At 46.7% G+C, this 18,867-nt stretch overlaps 2 protein-coding genes across 6 annotated transcripts; both read left to right on the top strand.

Moving 5' to 3' along the window:
* The first annotated feature begins 268 nt into the window (after positions 1 to 268).
* gpr142 (G protein-coupled receptor 142) lies at positions 269 to 4,299 on the top strand. Of its 2 annotated transcripts, none has more exons than XM_057028968.1 (3): positions 269 to 869; positions 2,100 to 2,254; positions 2,667 to 4,299. In XM_057028968.1, exons 2-3 carry the CDS (start codon positions 2,116 to 2,118, stop codon positions 3,620 to 3,622), a joined length of 1,095 nt encoding a protein of 364 aa, XP_056884948.1. In that variant the 5' UTR covers positions 269 to 869; positions 2,100 to 2,115; the 3' UTR covers positions 3,623 to 4,299. The 2 variants fall into 2 exon arrangements, with proteins under 2 accessions (XP_056884948.1, XP_056884939.1); XM_057028959.1 differs by having other exon boundaries at positions 2,029 to 2,254.
* A 442-nt stretch (positions 4,300 to 4,741) lies between these two features.
* Positions 4,742 to 11,507, top strand: gprc5c (G protein-coupled receptor, class C, group 5, member C). Of its 4 annotated transcripts, none has more exons than XM_057028939.1 (5): positions 4,742 to 4,896; positions 7,567 to 8,589; positions 9,387 to 9,532; positions 9,768 to 9,899; positions 10,470 to 11,507. In XM_057028939.1, exons 2-5 carry the CDS (start codon positions 7,602 to 7,604, stop codon positions 10,494 to 10,496), a joined length of 1,293 nt encoding a protein of 430 aa, XP_056884919.1. In that variant the 5' UTR covers positions 4,742 to 4,896; positions 7,567 to 7,601; the 3' UTR covers positions 10,497 to 11,507. The 4 variants fall into 4 exon arrangements, with proteins under 4 accessions (XP_056884919.1, XP_056884912.1, XP_056884928.1 ...); XM_057028932.1 differs by lacking the exon at positions 4,742 to 4,896 and adding an exon at positions 5,834 to 6,158; XM_057028948.1 differs by lacking the exon at positions 4,742 to 4,896 and adding an exon at positions 6,087 to 6,243 and having other exon boundaries at positions 9,387 to 9,487.
* Positions 11,508 to 18,867: the final 7,360 nt, after the last annotated feature.

The following is an 18,867-nucleotide window of genomic DNA, read 5'->3' as shown; positions in this document are numbered from 1 at the left end:
TTCACATGCTCGGGGGGGCCTGATGGTATGCCTGCCGTTCACCCCGACGTGATGTAAGAACCGACCCTCGGGTCGCGTCGCCTCTTCCTTCCGACATATTTGCTTATTAATTTTGTCTGTTTTTCACTTTTTTGGAACACAGCCTTCCAAAACATGGCTTTTTCTTCACTGCCTGATTTAACCGCGATTTAACTGCTTCTTATCCCTCCCTCATTCACCTCTTTCGAGATCCGCCCCCCCCTCCCCTCTCGCCCTCCCTGACGGTTCTCCTCTCCTCTTCCTCGGTTCGCTCACTGCAGCGATGCATCGGCTGCCTGGACTCGCAGAAGACGTGGAGTCCCAAAGGTTCCGATCACAGGAAAATAACTTCTGTGAGGGCCAAGACGACAAGGATGGAGACGGGAATCTGGAGTCCCTCGCTTGAACTGACATCTGGAACTTTTTTATATTCTATTGAGTGTTTCACCTCCGTCTGAAATAGGAGACCTTCTTACATGTTATTGCAGGTCTGGGTTAGGGCTCTCCATCCAACCCTCTTTGTGGTAAACCTTGTGCTCCTGCAGTTAGGCGTGCATGCGCCTCCTGCAGCATGTTTGCAGTGCTGAGACCCCCCCCCCACCGCCCCTCCTTCCCAACTGCATTGTTGGTACAGGTGCACCGTTGCTTGATGAATAATTGAGAGGAGCCAGTGGAGCAGAGAAAGACCAGTTTAGCTTCTGGGTCATTGAAACCACCGCAGAGGCAGATCCTCCAGCCAGGGAGGATCGTCTGAAATCAGAAAACATGCGTCTACCTGGAGACCGGTGACCACAAGCTGGACGTTCGTCAGGACATCGTCAAGACAGAAGGTGGCTTCAGAGAGACTGTCGGTCAGTATTTGCTTTAGTTTGTTGCCCTTTGTCGTGCTCGTGATGTCAGGAGACGTCTTTCAAAGTATCAGAACCGTTCCAGAAATCAAATGCCATCCATCTTGGTGATGAACAACTGGTTACTTTATTATGATTTAAAATAATTCTTGCAAAGACAAGTCATCCGGGAAAGTGTTGAAATTTTGTATTTAAAAGCAGAGATATGTGTGTTCTTGATATGTGTGTTCTTCTATGAGCAAAGTGGGGAAATGTATGATCCTCGTATCGTCAAAGGATTGGATTTAGGGTCAGGGTCAGGGTTGGGGGGTTGGTTGTGATGCTTAAAGTTAGGAGCTGGGAAGTGCATTATGTCTCACAAAGATAGAAATGCATGGGTGTGTGTGTGTGTGTGTGTGTGAGTCTCAGTCAGTTAAGACCAAACAGGAAATCGTCAGCAGGAAGTTACATCACAGTGTGACTCTATAACCTGCATGATCTGAATTCCAGGTGATTTTCACCTTTCGACCCTCACGTTCGACTGTTTCTCATGCTGATTGGCCCGTCGTGCTCACTAGACTCCGCCTACTCCGCCAATCAAAGCAAAACTCCCCAGAAAAGTATTCAAATTCATCATCCAGTGCCGCAATAGACAAGTTCTGATCTACACAGCCACACCTAATTACATTATTGATCCCCCCGATAGCTGTTCGATCGCCGTCTCTCAAAGCGAAAAAGCGAATTAAGATATCTGACATGATTCAATTTTACGATCACGTTCCCGCCACAGGGCCATAAAAAACGGCAGTCAGATAACAAACACGCAGGTTTTTGGCACCAAAATGGTCTTTATAATGCCATTAACCAAATACGGCCAACTGTGTCCGCTCGCACGGGGACGCTTCCACCAATCGGGCGGCTCCAACGGGATGTTTGCGCCGCCTCGCCGAATGACTGAAAGATAACATGGTTCGAAGAAAGTAAACGGAGAGAAGAGACAGCTGGAGAAAACAGGATGATGACTCCCGGGTGGGAAGAGGAGAAGGAATGACGGAACGATAATGACACAGGGGAGGGTGGAGGGCGCCGGGGTCTTCGCCGCCAGTCCATCTGTTGTTGTCCAGCAGAAGTTTAATTGACTGAGGTCAAACTCACTGGTGTTTCCGCTGTTTATCCTGGTTAGATGGTGGACACCTCCACGACGGGGCCAGCGCGCAACAGCAATCACGCCAATCCTTTTCCCTCATCCTTTAGGGAAAGGTCAGAGGTCATGGGCGACTGGCCCAACGCGACAGCGTCCAGTCGCTGGGAGCTGGACTTGAAGCCGGAGGACCTTCAGAAGTCCACGTGTGTGCTGGGCTTCATCCCCGTCATCTACTACAGCGTTCTGCTCTGCGTGGGAGTACCAGGTGAGTCAGAAATGGTCCAGTTGTGGGCTACATAGCAACAAGCTAACGCTAACAAGCCAGCATACCTGACTGTTGACACCTGTAAATGCTTTGGTTGGATTTTTGGGGTTTTTTATTGGCAAACAAACTGCACCGCTAGTTTGATACCAGGTGATTTGTGTCTGACTTGGAATTAAACGGGTCACACAGCGCTTCGACTGGTCAAACTGGGATTCATCGCAGTCGGACGAGGGCGCATGTGACGGACCGCTACAGCCTTTTCATTAGTCGGCGTTTCCTTCCCCTCTGCGAACGATCGGATCAAGTGGCGTTTAAAAAAACAGCTGATGTGACACCAGAGAAAACACAAAGAGCAGCGAAGCGGCAGCTCCGGGTCGGACCCCATCAGTTTAATGCCTCTACTGTGTTTCAGTGAACATCCTGACCGCGGTGGCGCTGACCCGCCTGGCGTCCCGCACCAGGAAGGCGCTCTACTACTACCTGCTGGCAGTGACAGGCTCAGACATCCTCTCTCAGCTCTTCATCATCTTCGTGGGGTTCCTGTTGGAGACGGCGGTTTTCCACCGCGAGGTCCCCGCGCTCCTCTTGCGCTCGGTCAGCGCCGCCGAGTTTGCAGCCAACCACGCCTCCATCTGGTCCACCGTCCCCCTCACCGTCGACCGCTACGTGGCGCTGTGCCACCCCCTCCTCCACAGGCAGATCAGCTACCCGGCCCGGACCAGGAGGATCATAGCTGTGGTCCTGGTGCTGTCGCTGGCATCGGGCCTGCCGTTCTTCTGGTGGTCAGACATGTGGAGGAACAGCCACCCGCCAACAGCGTTGGACGCCATCCTCATCTGGACCCATGTGACCATCATCTACTTCCTGCCCTGCAGCATCTTCTTGGTTCTGAACTCCTTGATCATCCACACGCTGAGGGCCAGGCAGAGGCAGCAGTGCAGCCAGGACGAACGCGGGCCACAGTCGGCGCCGCCTCGCCGTCTGGGGAAAACCACGGCCATGCTGCTGGCCATCACCTCGGTCTTCTCCGTGCTGTGGGCCCCCAGGACGGTCGTGGTCATCTACCACCTCTACGTGTCTTCGGTCCATCGGGACTGGCGGGTCCATTTGGCCTACGACCTGTCCAACATGCTGGCCATGCTCAACACGGCCGTGAACTTCTTCCTCTACTGCTTTGTCAGTAAGCCGTTTCGCGGCGCCGTGCGGGACGTGGTGCTGCTCAGGGGGAACCCGCTGCACCCCCAGTACGCGCTGCGGCAGCAGCAGGCCCACATCAACGCCTCCAACTCCTCCCTGTACAGCGGAAACAAGCGCTCGCAACGAGACTGCACCCCCCTGTCACCTCGCAGGCCCAGCAATCCCTCATGACACCACAAGTCCTCCTCCGTCTCCATCATCCCACGGCCCGCCGGAGGCGGGCAGCACATTCCGGCCACGACCGTGGACGCCTGCCAGGACGGCGGCCTCAGAGGGACGTTTTGATGTACTGAAACGTCGCCGGGTGTTGTTCCTCTGTGCGATGGCGCGTTTGTCTTCATTCACCAGATTTGAAAGTTGTTTTAAATTGTTTTTTTTAAAGATTGTTTGTTTTTTTTAATTAAAGAAACTCACCAAAAGGGTTTTTTTTTAATTGAAATGATCAGACAGAAACGCACACAAACACAACAGCGAATGTTTGTCTTTCGCCAATCACAACTGGACGGAGCTCTAAAGGAAAAGTCACTGTTTGAGACCCCCCCTCTCTTCAAACAGCCCCCCCCCCATCGCAACAGCAGCCTCAGCTCTGACTAAACACACACACAAACACACACACACACACACAGACAGTGTACATTTCCATTCGCTGCAACAGGATTTATTCATGTTAATAATTAATGAAGTGATTATTTTCAGCGTTTGCGAAAAAAAGTAAAACACAAAATTGAAAGACGATACTTTATTTGTCGGGACCGAACGAGCCTGCTGATGTTAAAAGTGCTTTTAAAAACTGGGAAATGTGAGTCGGCCCGTAAAATCTCCTCCAGAATAAAACGGCAGAAAAACTTGTTCTGTTTATTTATTTACCCTCCGGATTAACAGGAACAGCTGTCGCCTCAGTTTCATCCGTTTAAGGAAACTCTCGAAGTTTCATGTTCCTGCACCCGGAAACGTTTAGCTATTATTGCGCAATACCAGATCCTGGCTGGATCACCAGTTACACAGAAAACCCTTCACGATGACCAGAACCTAAAGTATCGCCCTAAATATCAACGTATCCCCAGAGTTTATCCGTAGTCGGGATCGTTTCTTCCTGAGCCCGCCACACCTGTCAGCTCTGGTTCCCATGATCCTCTTCAATTCGCTCATGTAACCTCGTGGTCGTCCCACGTCGAGTTCTGAGGATCTCATGCAGATGTGGAGACGTTTCTTTTGAGACGTCTCCTGCTGTCAGAGGAGGAGGGAGGGGATCCGAGGGCGGCTCTCCCGTTGAGATATGACAGGAGAGGACCGGACAAACAGCCCGGAGCCTAATGAGAGGCTAAGATGGCCGAGCGGCTTTTAATTTAACTTTAATGGAGGTTTCCCGCAGCGGTTTGGGAGGTGGGAGCGAGGACGTCCCTCCACGTGTCCCACAGAAGACGGAACACCAGGGAATGAGGAGGGTAAGTACAGGTCGCGCCGTGTTCCTCTGAGAAAAGCGTAGATTACGATTTCATTTTAACAGATCCAGGTGGGGACAGGCGAAACACGCATCCGTGCACGCCTCATCCATCTTTACAGGAAGAACATGAAGAGAAACCAACAACTGTGAACGTCGGGCGAAGTTGGTGTCGGGTTTAAATATTTAAGAAAGCTAAATTAAGGACAGTGTAACATTATATACCCTCCGGGGGCCAAAGGTCAAATGGCACTGAGCTTTTTCCGAGTTCCTCTGCAGCCTCTCTAACGTCTCCTCAGAGACTTGCTTCATGGATGCAGGTGATGAACCCATCGATGTGAAAATTAAAGGAGAATCCACCAAAACCGATACAGGAGCAAGAAGCACTTAAATCGTCACGAAGCTCAAATATAAAAGCGTGGAGACGTTTTTTTTAACGACGTTGAGCTGTCAGAGAGCAGAAAATGTGAAGGAACAAAGGTGCCTGTCAGCCTTCTGTGGTCATTTAATGGTTAAACCAAGTCCAAATAGCCAGACTGAGTGTTTAAATGAGTTCACTTCAACATGGAAGACTATTATTTCAATTATTATGATTTGTTATTGATCAGTGATTTATGCATCTGTCAGCGTTTTCACCTCTAAGACAAAACATCTTCAGACTTTAGGACTTTATTCGGACAGTCAAAAGAATTCTAGAGTTATAAACAGATAAAGTAACAAATGGCTAACAGGTGACAGGAAGGAAGGGGGTCTGAAACCATCTCAAGTGGAGCCTTCAGCTGTTGTAAAGGAGTGACTCAAAAAAAAAAAACCCAGCCTTTCCAGATCACATTTTAAACTCTTCAAATTGCCCAAACAAAGGAAGTCAAAATGGATTTGATAGCAGTGTTCCACCTGATTCACGGTTGTGTCCTCTGCTGCCCCCTACAGGAGGGTCAGTGTCACCTGACCGCCTCTGCAGTTCCCGCCTTCGCCGCTAGGTGTCAATACACATCACTTAAAAAGTTCAAATGAAAGTGTTGGAAATAAATCAAAACAGTTCCAGTGGCGTGAACCGACACATGGGTTCAGATAAAATGCATTTCACACATTCTGAAAGGTAAACATGTTTATCTGCGCGTCACAAGGAACTCGTAACACATGAGCGAACACAGAAAGAGAGAGAGAGAGGGAGAGGGAGAGAGAGAGAGAGAGAGGAGAGAGAGAGAGAGATGGAAAACGCTTCAGTGAAGGTCGTCAAACATTGACGTTGGTGGATAAACTAAGGTGAGGCGTTCATTTCCGGTTTTCTATGATTTTGAGGGACCCTGCAGAAACTTTTGCGAAGCTCGAGGATTCCCCGCCACTCCAGGTAATCTCTGCGCCACATTTCCTTATGGATGTTTGCGCGTTTGCTCCCTCTCATCTTGAAAGAGTTCAACTTTTAGGGGTTTTGATGAACCTTGGCGTCTGTCCGTCGTGTTTTCTGGACACCTGTCGCTGAAGCGCATCACCCGCAAATGTGCGTTTTCTCAATCCGAATGCGTACAAACAGGCTGCGATCGGTGAATCGGCTGTGATTAAATAAAGAAACAACGAAATGTAGTGCTTTGAAGTGAACTTGAGCTTCCAGTGACCGAACATTTCTTCTAATCTTTTGTTTTCTTTGGTGTTGCGTTTGAGGACCAATCAGAATCCGCTAAGCCTGAGACGCAGTAGAAAACTATTCTGTTCATTGTATTAGTTAAAGTTTATAATAAGTGTTACAATAAGTCTAAAAACATCTGTTGCGAAATTGTTCTAATAAAAATAATAATAAAAAAGGAACGACTGAACTGTACCATAGCCTTTTCCTTCAGATATTAATAAAACTAATTTTCTGTTCCTGTTCCTGTTATGAATTGTCATCTTTCTAATGGGGAGATGGTTCTAAAGGCTTTAAAGGTTCTAATAAAGCTGCAGAAAATATGTGTTACGCTGTCAGTCAATGCAGTTAAAATTCACGAGTTAGTTAATTTAAAAACTGGTTGATCAATATCACCAGAATGTTAATCACAAATTAGCTTTTTTTAAAAACAGGAAAAACTAAACAAAAACACCAAACTCTGCATGAAACTACTGCAGTTTACACAATGCTGGCTTCTGTGGAAATGTTCCACGGTTAAGAGGACTGTTGTTGTTTTCTAACTCGGTTCTTTCCTTGTTTGAGTCCAAAAACAATTTGGATTCAATCCGCAGTTTCCACTTATCTGTTTTTTTTCCTTCAATAGCAGCTTCACATTCTTACCTTGAACAGTAAGAATGACTGAAATCCGACATCAGGAAGATCTGAACACACGGAAACACTAGAATATAAAGCTTAGAAGCACAGGCCGCTACTGAAATGTGCTTCTTTTAAAGCTAAAGGAGACAGTGTGGACAGACCCAGGGGGGTGCAGGTGCAGGATCTCCAGAGCTTCTAATGCACTTTCACCCTATTGATTCAGGTGTAATCGGAATGTACAAAACCAGTATTTGTTGATACATTCCTCTAATCATTAACCACCACGGCCGCATTCCTCTGATATTACAGACTGTGGAGGTTTTGGACCCAATAGCTTGTTACTCATTTGACCGGTTTCTCATCCACGCGTGTGTGAACAGACACGGAACACGGTTCTTTCTCACACCTGCCCTGTGTTTGGGTTTGGAACAGGTGCCATCAGGAGCCAGGAACAACCACCAGGAACCATGGCGGCCAACAACACTCCGCAGGGTTGCGGCGCAAATCTGGACTCGCTCTATTACAACCTGTGCGACCTCACCGCCGTCTGGGGCGTTGTGCTGGAGGCCGTCGCAGCGGCGGGCGTCGTCTTCTCGCTCGTCCTCTTCATCTCGCTGCTGGCCGGCGTGCCCTTCATGCGCGACAAGAACCGCAGGAGCTCGGTGGCGCTCCACGCCAGCTTCCTGGTCTGCACCGTCGGCCTCTTTTGTCTGACCTTCGCCTTCATCGTGGGGAAGGACTTCTCCACCTGCGCCTCGCGGAGGTTCCTCTTCGGGGTGTTGTTTGGAGGCTGCTTCGCCTGCCTGCTGATGCAGTGTGTGAGGCTCAACATCCTGGCCAGACGGGACGACGGTCCCCAGGCGTGGCCGCTATGGCTGGGCGCCGTGGGCCTGTGGCTGGTGGAGGTGGTCATCAACACCGAGTGGCTGATCATCACGGTGGTGCGCCACCCTCAAGCGCCGCTCAATGCCACGGTTGACATCGGGAGAGCCGCGGCCACGCCCTGCAAGATCGCCAATGCGGACTTCGCCATGGCGCTGATCTACGTGATGACCCTGATCCTGGCTACGGTGCTTGCCAGTCTGGCAATCATGGCGGGGAAACACAAAAAGTGGAAGAAGGAAGGAATTTTCATCTCGGTGGCGGCTTTATTATCCGTGGGAATTTGGGTGGCGTGGATCGTCATGTACGTCTACGGAAACGAGAGGGGCGGCGGCCCGGCGTGGGACGACCCCACTTTGGCCATCGCCTTGGTGTCAAACGGATGGGTGTTTGTCATCCTTTACAGCATTCCTGAGATCTGCTGCTCATCCGCCGATGATGAGAGCGAGCAAGATTTTGGGAATGACCTCTACCCGAGTCGAGGGGTCGGCTACGAGACGATCCTGAAGGAACAGAGTTCCCAGAACATGTTCATCGAGAACAAGGCGTTCTCTCTGGACGAGCCCAACCAAGGTGCGCACATCCTGGTCTCATGTTCTCCTCGTGCGAGCGCCGAGGCGTTTCATTGTGTTATGTTTCGCTATATTTATCGACGGTTTCACGACTACGGGAAGCAGGGATTGATTACACTGCGTTAAAATGTCCTCAGAAGGTTGTTTTTCGTCTGCACGATGAGTCTGCAGAATCGGATATGTTCGTATTTCAGCTCTCAGCCCGACAGGATGTTTCAGGAAAAACTGATCCGGGGACAGTTGCCTGGTGATCACCGACGCTGGGGTCAGAGGTGCTCATGGCGGAGCATCCCTGGCTCAGGTAGAACCTGAGCTAGCTTAGTTAGCCGTCCTCTGGCAGAACATTGAAAGGTCATCGCGGGCGTGACGTCCCTCACTCGATACGTCCGGTTTCACTCAAAGAGAGAGAGAGAGATGAGCTTTAGTTTGGAAAGAAAAGAAAGTCCAATCAGAAGCCGCGTTACCGGGAGTCTGATATTTAAAACTGCCGTATCACTGACTCATTGCACCCTGCGGTTACGCCGTCTCCATGGACACCGAGGTGTGGCAACACTTTTATCTGTTAAATCACAAAGTGGGACTAAGAACTCCCCTACATCTGTCTCTACAGAATAGATCCCTGATCACACACTCACACACGCACACACACGGGATGCAACTGTGAGTAGCTGCTGCTCATCTGTGATGTAAAGACTGTGTTGGCTGTTGCCAGGCAGCAGCAGCAGCACTGAGGCCTGGTTTCATTAGCATTTGTGGCGAGAGTTAATCTGATTTCCTGTCTCCGTGTGTCCATCCCAGCCTCCAAACCCGTGTCTCCATACAGCGGCTACACTGGGCAGCTGCGCAGTTCGGTGTACCAGCCCACTGAGCTGGCTCTCATCACCAAAGCCGTGTCCAACGTGAGTGGAACTTGTAGCACTTCCCAACAGAACAGCACAGACCAGGTACGACTGAAACGCCTTTTTGAGAACCACGAGTGTCTCCTCCAACTGTAAACAAGACGCAAAATGAAGAGAGCTGGTTCTAGAACCGTGCTAAAGCTGACTGAGCTGAACTGAACGCGACATCAGATTCTGACGGCTGGAGAGGCCTGAAGTGGTGTAGGAACAGGTTCAGAAGTGTTTCCAGGTGCTCCTGACAACCCCTCCACCTCCTCGTGTCATCCTTTTGTGACTCCAGGCCTCGGAGCCGTCCTTCGACATGGTCATTCCCAGAGCGTCGGCCAACTCTGCAGCCACCAGCGGGAGCAGCACGCCCTCCACGCACCCCGACTACAGGAACGCCACGCACGTGCAGACTAACGGCAACAGCGTAGGTCACCGTCCAACACCTTCGTCTCCTCCTGTCAACCGGCTGAGACGTGTCTGTCTACCAGCTGGGCACGTCGGCCTCCTGCCGTAACCATAGCAACCCCTTTTAAGGGCTGAATGAATCGCATCTTTGTCTTTTCTTCCTTCCCTTCGTTTCCCCCTCGTGTCTGTTACTTTGGTTGAGATGCTGCTGGACTGAAAACTGACCCACTTGTCTGTCCTTTTGTCTCTGTCTCTTTAAGTCTTTCGGGGAGAAATGTCCACCAGCGCTGTCCGTTTCTACACTTACATTTGAATAAAACGATCGTGGGACATGTGAACAAGTGGAGAAATAAAGTATTTTTTTGGTTTTCCACCAATGTTCATATGAAGATAATCCTCCTCACACGTTTTCAACCATTCCTTTGCTCAGATTTCAGATACTTAAAAGTATCATTTCCTCTTTTTCAGCCAAACCAGTTCCCGTGCAGGAACCAGTTCTTGGCACGTTGTCACCTGGGAAGGGGGCGGGGCTTATCAGGGGAGCAGGGAAACAAGCCTTTTTGGTTGACACGTGTGTTTTCTTCTGCAGGGTCTGCAAAGGACGTCGCAGTGGTGAAGGCGCTGCTCTCGTCCACAACCTCGCCACAACTCCAGTTCATGTCCGCTGGTTCTAAAAGGAGCCACGCCAGCAGTGAGAAACATTCCCGGAGGGTGTCGGACGGCGCGCAGCCTCGCGTGGTTGCGGCTGAATCCGCAGCGGTGCTTCACAACAAACACTTTTTGCTGCGTTCGCCATTTCCCGACTGGCGCCGGACGCACCGGCCGCGAAGGGCTGGGAATTCAATACCATCGGCAGATCCACCTAAATCCATAAACATGGATTTATAACAGGGCAGAAGGATGAAAGAATCATATTTACCTATTTAATCTTTGTGCCTGATATAGTCTCATTATAGGAGCCTGATTTATGAATATTGTCCAGATGTTAAACAGCTGCTGAATTAATGTCGTGTGTCATTTAGGCGTCCTCGCCTGTATTTAATGTTGCTTTTAAGCACCCCCGCATGCGAATTTACCCGTTTTTTTCCACCATCTGTAGTTTAGAAATAGGTGAATCAGGCTGTCTTTGATGGCATCACGGTTAACGCAGAGCGAGAGGTCAGAGGTCGGGGACGACGTGGATGTCGCCATTTGATGCTGGAGCTCGTTTCAGAAATGATATCATGGAAAATAAAAAAGTTCCCGAACAAAGCTCCTCCGACAAAGGCTGCGACCGTGTCATTTTTAACCGTTTTGACCCAGAACCTGGGGAACCAGAACTGGAGTTGCAGCCTCAGCTCACGTCTCCCCTCCTGTTAGTAAAGCCCTCATCTCTGGATCAGAAGGAGCCTGGGTCCAATCCTGTCCGAGACGTGTTCCTAACTCGGAAGTAGTTTACAGGTGCCGTCACGTGCATGTCAGAGGATCAGTTTAGTAACAAAAATCCAACAAAACTTCCAGGAAAGTGTTTCATATTAAGAGCACCAGTGCTCAGACCAAACCTATGATTTATGTTTAGAAGAACTCTCTTTCTCACCGTGACTTAATTCAATATTTTGTTTTAAAATAAACACCTTTCACGTCTTCATCGGAGCCGTTGTCATTCTTTAGTGTTTACAGGAAGTGATGAAAGCATCCAGGATCTGACAGGAAACAGACGCAAAACCTTAAATTCCATTTGATTCACCTCCAGCGTTTGGATTTAGCTTCCACAGAACAGGACTTCCTGTGTTGATGTCCACAGTGAATTTCCTCTCCCCTGTTTCCTTCTCATTTCCTGACCGACATGGAAAAACAGATCAAATACAAGAAGAGAAACAAACAGACGACCAGTTAAGGACCCGCAAATTCTTCCCCACCAAGTATAAAAAAGGCTTTTTATAATCGAGCAGGTTGTCATTGAATTGCAACTGTGAGTCCTGAGTTTATTCAGGTTCTCACCATCAGTGGAAGTGTGTGCGCGTGTGTGTCTGTGTGTGTGTGCGTCATCTCCCCCATAATATAATGAGGAGAGATAAGAGCTGATTATCAGGAGCTGCTTTTGATAGCGTGCCATCCGAATCGCTCCGATATCGTGGGTAAAACACGTCTGTTCTATCATGTCAGTTAACTGTGTTTGGATCTTTACCCTGCAGTCACACACACACACACACGTGCTCGCCCACGCACACGCCTTTAATGAGAGGCAGCAGATGGGCTGTGATTTACAGGCGATCCGGCTGCTGCGTCCTGATAACCTCCGTGTCTCCTGAGTTGGCGGGCGAGGTCACGTCTGCCGGTTTCGCTGCCGCACGACAGATAAGACACGAGGACGTGGTCGTCTCCACGTCTGGTAAAAAGGCATCAGAGCAAACAGAAGCTCCGCTTCGATGAAGGTCGCAGGGGTCAGAGAGAGGCCACAGCACTTCAGCTGCAAATAAAATTCAGTATGAGGAAAATCTTAATGTAAAGAAAATATATAGAAAAGATCAAAGCCAGAAGGAAAATCCCTGCTTTGTTATTTAAGGCACTTTATCATTTTATTTGAAGGGTGACGTATTGATGTCCACACACCTTTCTGGACAGAAACCCAGAACCCCGAAGACAAGCGCTGCCCCAGGAGCTCGCTCACAACCTTCTGCTTGTTGGAGCCGTGAAGGCGTTTGAGGCCCCGGGCCCTGAGGTCCAGGACCCCTGGTGGGTCCAGGTAGGCGCTGTGAACACGCGTGCTGTTGCTCAGACCTTCATGTGACCTCGCCAGGAAACTGAAGAATGATTTACCAGCAGCCGACCTGAAGTGAACGCAGAGCAAACAGATGGACGGCTGTTGGTTACAACGCTACAGAACCCTGTAAACACACCAGAGTCGGGTCCAGCTGACCTGTCGCCTGCTTTCCTAAATACAAACTGCTCCACAGGAGGAGCCGACAGGGGATTTAGTGTCTTGAGATCATATGAAATTCATTTTATTGCTAAAGTCAGAAGTTGGTGACTCGTAATTAATGTTTTTGAAGCTTTTACAGTTTAAAATGTAGACTTATAGAAGTAGTATTCTATAACAAATGTATTCTACTGTTTTTTAAAAGTACAATTGCAGCTTAAACAACCTACATATTTACACTGAGTGATTTGATGTGTAATTTAAGAACATTACAGTTTGACTGATGTGACTTTTGCGTCCCACAAAGAGTCAATGTGGCTCTTTTACAACCAGATGTGCTTTTTTGTATCCTGAATTTGACATCCTGTGATTAGAATGAGCAGTTTTTCAGGTGAGCCATGTGATCAGCAGGTCTCACCTTTGACCCAAAGCTCGAGTCCTCACAGCCTCGAACTGTCAGAATCACCTTCATCATTTTGTTTCTTGGTCATCGTCCACGCTGGGTAACCAAACAGTGCACTCTTTGTACGCTCCAGACAAAGATGGCGCTGTGAGTCCACCACCAAGACCTTGATGAAGGACACCTGAGCACCAAAACTCTCTCTGTGAACAGTTTCAAAGAATTTACAGGCAGAACCGCGGAATCCAGATGACCAGGCCTCTGCAGGTCTCCCAGAACAGAAGTTCTACATTCAACACAAACTGAAATTCCATTTTCCTGCCCTTGTTTGGGTGGCATTCCTGGCTAACCATTCCCAAATGCAGCGCCGCAGCTGATCCCTGTACAATGCAGGAGCTTTTGTGTCTGCCGAGCAGGATTATCAGCCACATTAATCCTTCACATGCAGCCACAGAGGGGCTGCGTTGGTCCTCTACAGTGCACAACCCTCAAATTCAAACAGAAGCCACTCTCAAATTTAGATATTCCCTATAGCCTCATCAGCCTGCAGCCTGCTGCTCTACAGCCAGCTGATTGGATTAGAATTAGATTTGTTCAATTCAACTGTTGACCACTTCTGACCACTGACCGCTTTGTTGCCGCTAACAAAGCTTGAATCCTGCTAGCTAAACACTGTCTGCTGCTGCAACAGATTCTTAATCAGAGCTGACAGAGAATTCCGAGAGCTCGTGGTTGTTAGATCGAAGGGAAATGCAACACAGATTAGCTCGAGGAGACAAATTCAAGTTGAAAGTAAGAAATAAATCCCCAGATGCTAAACTCAGAAACTGTAGTCAGCCAACAGCCTTGTAGCTTAAAATGCTCATTACTAACTACTATTAACCTGATCATGTTTAATTCGCAGTTCTTAATAATAAGTTAGCCTTTTTACCAGTTTTTACATTTTTCAGTATATATTTTTGAAATTTTATTGATTAGTGAATATTTTCATCCCTTCATCAAGACTCCAAATATAGAATAGGACCCATTTAGGCTCCCAAAAATGGGATCTGAGTAATCTGAGTAGTGTGTCATTGTCTTCATCGCACCAAAACTTTGTCGCTTACTTGCACTTTTGGCAACACTGCCCCTTGTGTATATTCGTGGCACTACACCATGCACAAACTACAGTACAAATAAATAAAAAGTATAAACAATGTAGAGCATTAATGAGCATTCAGAGCTCTTTGTAGTCATCAGAACTTGTCATTTGTTCTGTAGTCAGGGTGTTCTCCAAAAGAAACAAATAAAAAAAATCTCAACCCCTCGAGTATTGTCAAAGAAAAAGCCAAAAGGTGCTGACAGAACTGACACGGTGTCGGGTGGGGCTGAAGTCTGGTGGGCCTCACATAGCCGAAATCCTTCAGAGCTTCTCTGAACTGGTGAACACAACCTGAAACCAAAACTGTCTGATCGTCTTAGACGGGACCTATAAATATCCCCCACTGAACGACAAGAGCGGTCAGCAGGCCGGACGATGAGCTGCTGGGCTGTTGTCGAGCTGCTGTTCTGTCAGATTTAGGTTCTAATGTTTTACAGATAACACAATTACTCTTTCTATGTCCATTTTCAAAGCCAACTTTATCTTGAAGACACATCTTCTTTTGTTGCTACACAACAGTTTCTATTCTTTTCACAGTGACCACAAAAACATTCACTCAGTCAGAGGACACAGCATCCATGAAAAAAAAAAAAGCCTTCATGTGATCAGTAGACAAACACGTCCTTTTATTAAACTGTGTACACAGTCCGCTGCTCTTCAGATCTGAGTTTTCAGTATCATCTCAGCCGCCTTTTAACTCTGTGTCTATTTTCATCTGAATCAAGCTTTGTGCAAAGCATGGCAGAGTGCAGGGTGTGGTGATTGGGGGCCTCTGGTGAGATAACATGCCTCACCACACACCAGGTATCTCGTGCCAGGCCGAGCGGCTGCTGTGTTTTCACAACACGTTGCCATGGACACAACTTGCAAACATTCAGGTCTGTGGGGACCACATAATCGCTCCCTCTCTTCCAGAAACTGATCACGCACTCACGCGTCAGCTGATTTTAAAGAGTTAAGAAACTGGAAACCACAATTTCATGTTTAGGATGTATGATTTCACAAATCTGCTTCATTATAGCCGTAATAATCGGGACAGGTGACATAAAAGTGTCAGTGCCTGAAGGCACCACGGGAAGTAAGATTTATTATTCAGCCTTCAATAAAAGGTTTGGCTTACATCATTTAAACAACAATAAATCTGAGTCTAGCTTGTACAGGCGTGGGAATTCTGGATAATGCGGGTTCTACATCACTGTCTCGAATGTTTCAGAGCAGTATATTAATAAAACTACTCCAGTATATTCAACATCATTATTGCTGAGGGTCAGTGCTCAAATGAACTCATTACAGATGGAAATTTTCGCCGCTGGATGCCTTGCTGAAAATATTCAATTACTGGTAACAGCCCTGGGTCTGGTTGCTATGATACACAACTTCCACTGTCATTATTGTGTTGATGGAGGAACTTAATGGAAAAACATGTTGGCCTTCTTAATGGTTCCCTCATTTGGTCAAATAAAATACATACAGTAAATTTAGCAATTATTGCAGCGGCACATATAAATACATACGCAGTATGTAAAAGTGGTATTTTTTCAGATTTTAATGATATAAAAGACTTAATATGTATGTTGATATTATCTTTCAGGAAATATGTAAAATACTGCCACCTGCTGGACACTAACCAAAAGTGAATCCCGCTGTTAGTGGAACCGCCCATAACTGTCCGAGACCTTTCATTGGTTTAAATTTAGAATCTACGATCTGATTGGCCAGATAATGTTCCGGAAGCCAATCAACTTTTGTAACCATCGTCACGAGGCCACATACCGGGAAAACAAGGAAGTGATGTAAAAATCCGACTCTTTAGCAAATGCTCAAACTACGCGGATAAAATGTTGTTTGACAGTTAAAAGAGGAACAATAACACTGATACATTAAAAAATGTTGTGAATCTTCCGACCATGTTGAGTATTTCTGCGATTAGACAGTCGGTGTCTTTACAAAAGGTGGGTGACTGAGCTAACGACCCTTAGCATGAAGGGCAGGGAGCTAACGTCAAACGTCCACTTCGATTTTGATCTTAATCTTTTGAATTTGTTTACGTTTATCTTTGCTTTACTTCAGATTAGGCAAATACTGTTATTAAAAACTACGTCTTTTGGCTTTTATCTCCACAGACACACAAAATTCTGCTATTGCTTATTTATTTCTGTCTGAGAATGTCAGATAATTGTCGGTAAAAGGTAAAGACAGGTGATTGAAATGAGGGTCTGCAGATGATCACAGATTACTTCCTGGACTTTGATTACAGATCTGTGATTTTTCAGATGGTTCACATGAGCCCTCGCCCTCTCTGGCTGTGGAGGAAAAGCCCACACAAGGTTTCGACCTGCTGCTTCTCTGATGGTCCAGTTTCTCCTGCTCCCTCCACTCCTCCCAAGTGCTCTGAAGCCGATCCAGGACCCGGAGCCTCCGCTTGGTCTCCTGACCAGGGGCCACCACCTGCTCCCGCTCACTGCTGCATGAGCGGCTGTCATAACTGTGTGTGGATCGAACACGCGGAGCATCTGCTGGCGTATTACCACGATGGGGGGGACCGGGCCCTTGCTGCTATTGAAGAGAACGTCCTGGATGAAAACCTGAAGACCTACTTAAAGATGGAGCTCAGTCTCTTAAAGAAGACCGATCGGTGATAATAATGACCAGTTTTATCTGCCAAGATTAAATTTCAAAACCTATGAATTCTTCCTCCAAATTGACCAGGCAGGTGAAGGCAAGGAGCTTCTAGTATTTCGACAGATGGGTGAAATCTCCATGGCAACAGTGTTTCAAGACAGTTTGAGATAAGGGCATTAGGTCACCGTGGTAACAACACAAAGGACCAGAGGAGGCTATGGTCAGTCAGGTGCACTTTAATTCTAACCCTAAGCAGAACACAAACTGCCAGGATGTGATTTCCTATTTTTTTAAAGATTCAGACAGTAAAATATTTATTTTGACTTCATTTTACTAAGTGAAAAAAAAACACCGCATGTCATTATTGTCGATGTGTCTATTGACTCTGTTCCTTCATGAAGAGACATTATTTAACATAACTCAATGAGTGTATTATTCTGTTAAGCTATACTAAAAAAATCATATTTAGAAAATATTGTGTGCAATTGTTCTTTAAATATTAAAACCAAACCGAATTCGACCGTTTAGTTCCGTGTTAAACACTAGAGGGCGCCACATTTTATTTAATCAATATGACAGGAGCGAAATTAACTGATTTAACAAAAACCAAATGAGACCAAAGGGAAGGCAAAAATTCCAAGAGATTTTACAAAAACTGAAATTTGTTTGGTCACTAGAGTAAGGTAATTCACATTTTGTGGTAAAGTAAATGAATAAAATGAGTGAACTGTGGGCTATTTTCCTCTTCGCTTAAAAAAACAGTATTTTAATCGCAGTAAATGTTCAAAGCCTTTAGATCGCCACACGCTCGAGGCTAAGGGTTAATCACAGGCACAGCTGGGTGTCATTTGCATAGCAGTGATATAAAATAAAACCCAGTGTGAATGATTAGCCCCACTGAGGCCGTGTGCATACCACTGAGCTTCATCATTTTCCTCCCGTGTCCAGGGTGGACCCGGTGGGAATGGCTCTGTGAGCATTAATAGAAGGATGTTTAATGGCCACACTAAATAATTCTGCGGAAAAAAAGACTTTTTAGCACCTAGATGATGCAGAAGCGAAGCTGCACCGTAACAAACCTTCACAGGAAGCGTGATAACGTGATTGTTGTGAAATGATACTCAGATGGTTTTATTTGGCTTTATTCAATGTTAATCTCGTAGCTGCTGTCAAAACAGCATTGTAAAGATGACCTTGGATCTTTAGCGCCCCCGTCTGGAAGCATGACGCCAGTCAAATGATCTAACGTACAGCTGATTTAGGAATTGCACCTTTTAAGAGATTTCATGTGTTGCAGAGTATATTGGGAGTAAAAAAAAACCACCAAATTAAAAAAAAAAAGTTTTATTAACCTTTGATGCACAACATGGGTCAAAAATGACCCGCATTCATTTTCTATGTGTTTTCAGGCTGGGTGAGTGTTTCTTTGCTGTATTTTTTAAAATCAATTTATTTTATTATTAAATGTCCCAATTATAATTTTAATATCTTGTTTTTGATTCGTACAAGGTCAATGCTTCCATTGTCTGTTTATTATTTTAGGAATAAAAATAGATTTTGGATTACTACACCACATGGATCAAAAATGACCCATTTATCCAAGTGTGATTTTGAATTAAATTACTTCAAACTGTAACAATAATTTGCTTCAAATAATCATTTTAGCAATGCTTTGGGCCAAATAATCATACATTTTATATTTGAAATGTGTTTATTTGTCATACTTAAACATGAACATTCTGTAGAATGTTCTTGTCCTTGTCGATGCTCTCCCACTCTTTCCCTTTTGCTGCGGCTGCTCTGTGTCCCTCTAAGTTGGTGCATCATAGAACCTCCTCAATGATCTTGTCACTGATGAATTTATCCAGGTGTAGGTCCTGGGCAGCTCCTCAGAATGTTATGGCTTCTTATTCTGCTGTGAGTGG

This window comes from Takifugu flavidus, chromosome 1 (genome assembly GCF_003711565.1).
Source record: "Takifugu flavidus isolate HTHZ2018 chromosome 1, ASM371156v2, whole genome shotgun sequence".
In the NCBI taxonomy this organism is placed as follows: Eukaryota; Metazoa; Chordata; class Actinopteri; order Tetraodontiformes; family Tetraodontidae; genus Takifugu; species Takifugu flavidus.
Note: the sequence above shows the minus strand (reverse complement) of the source record. Positions and strands in the feature narration are given on the sequence as shown.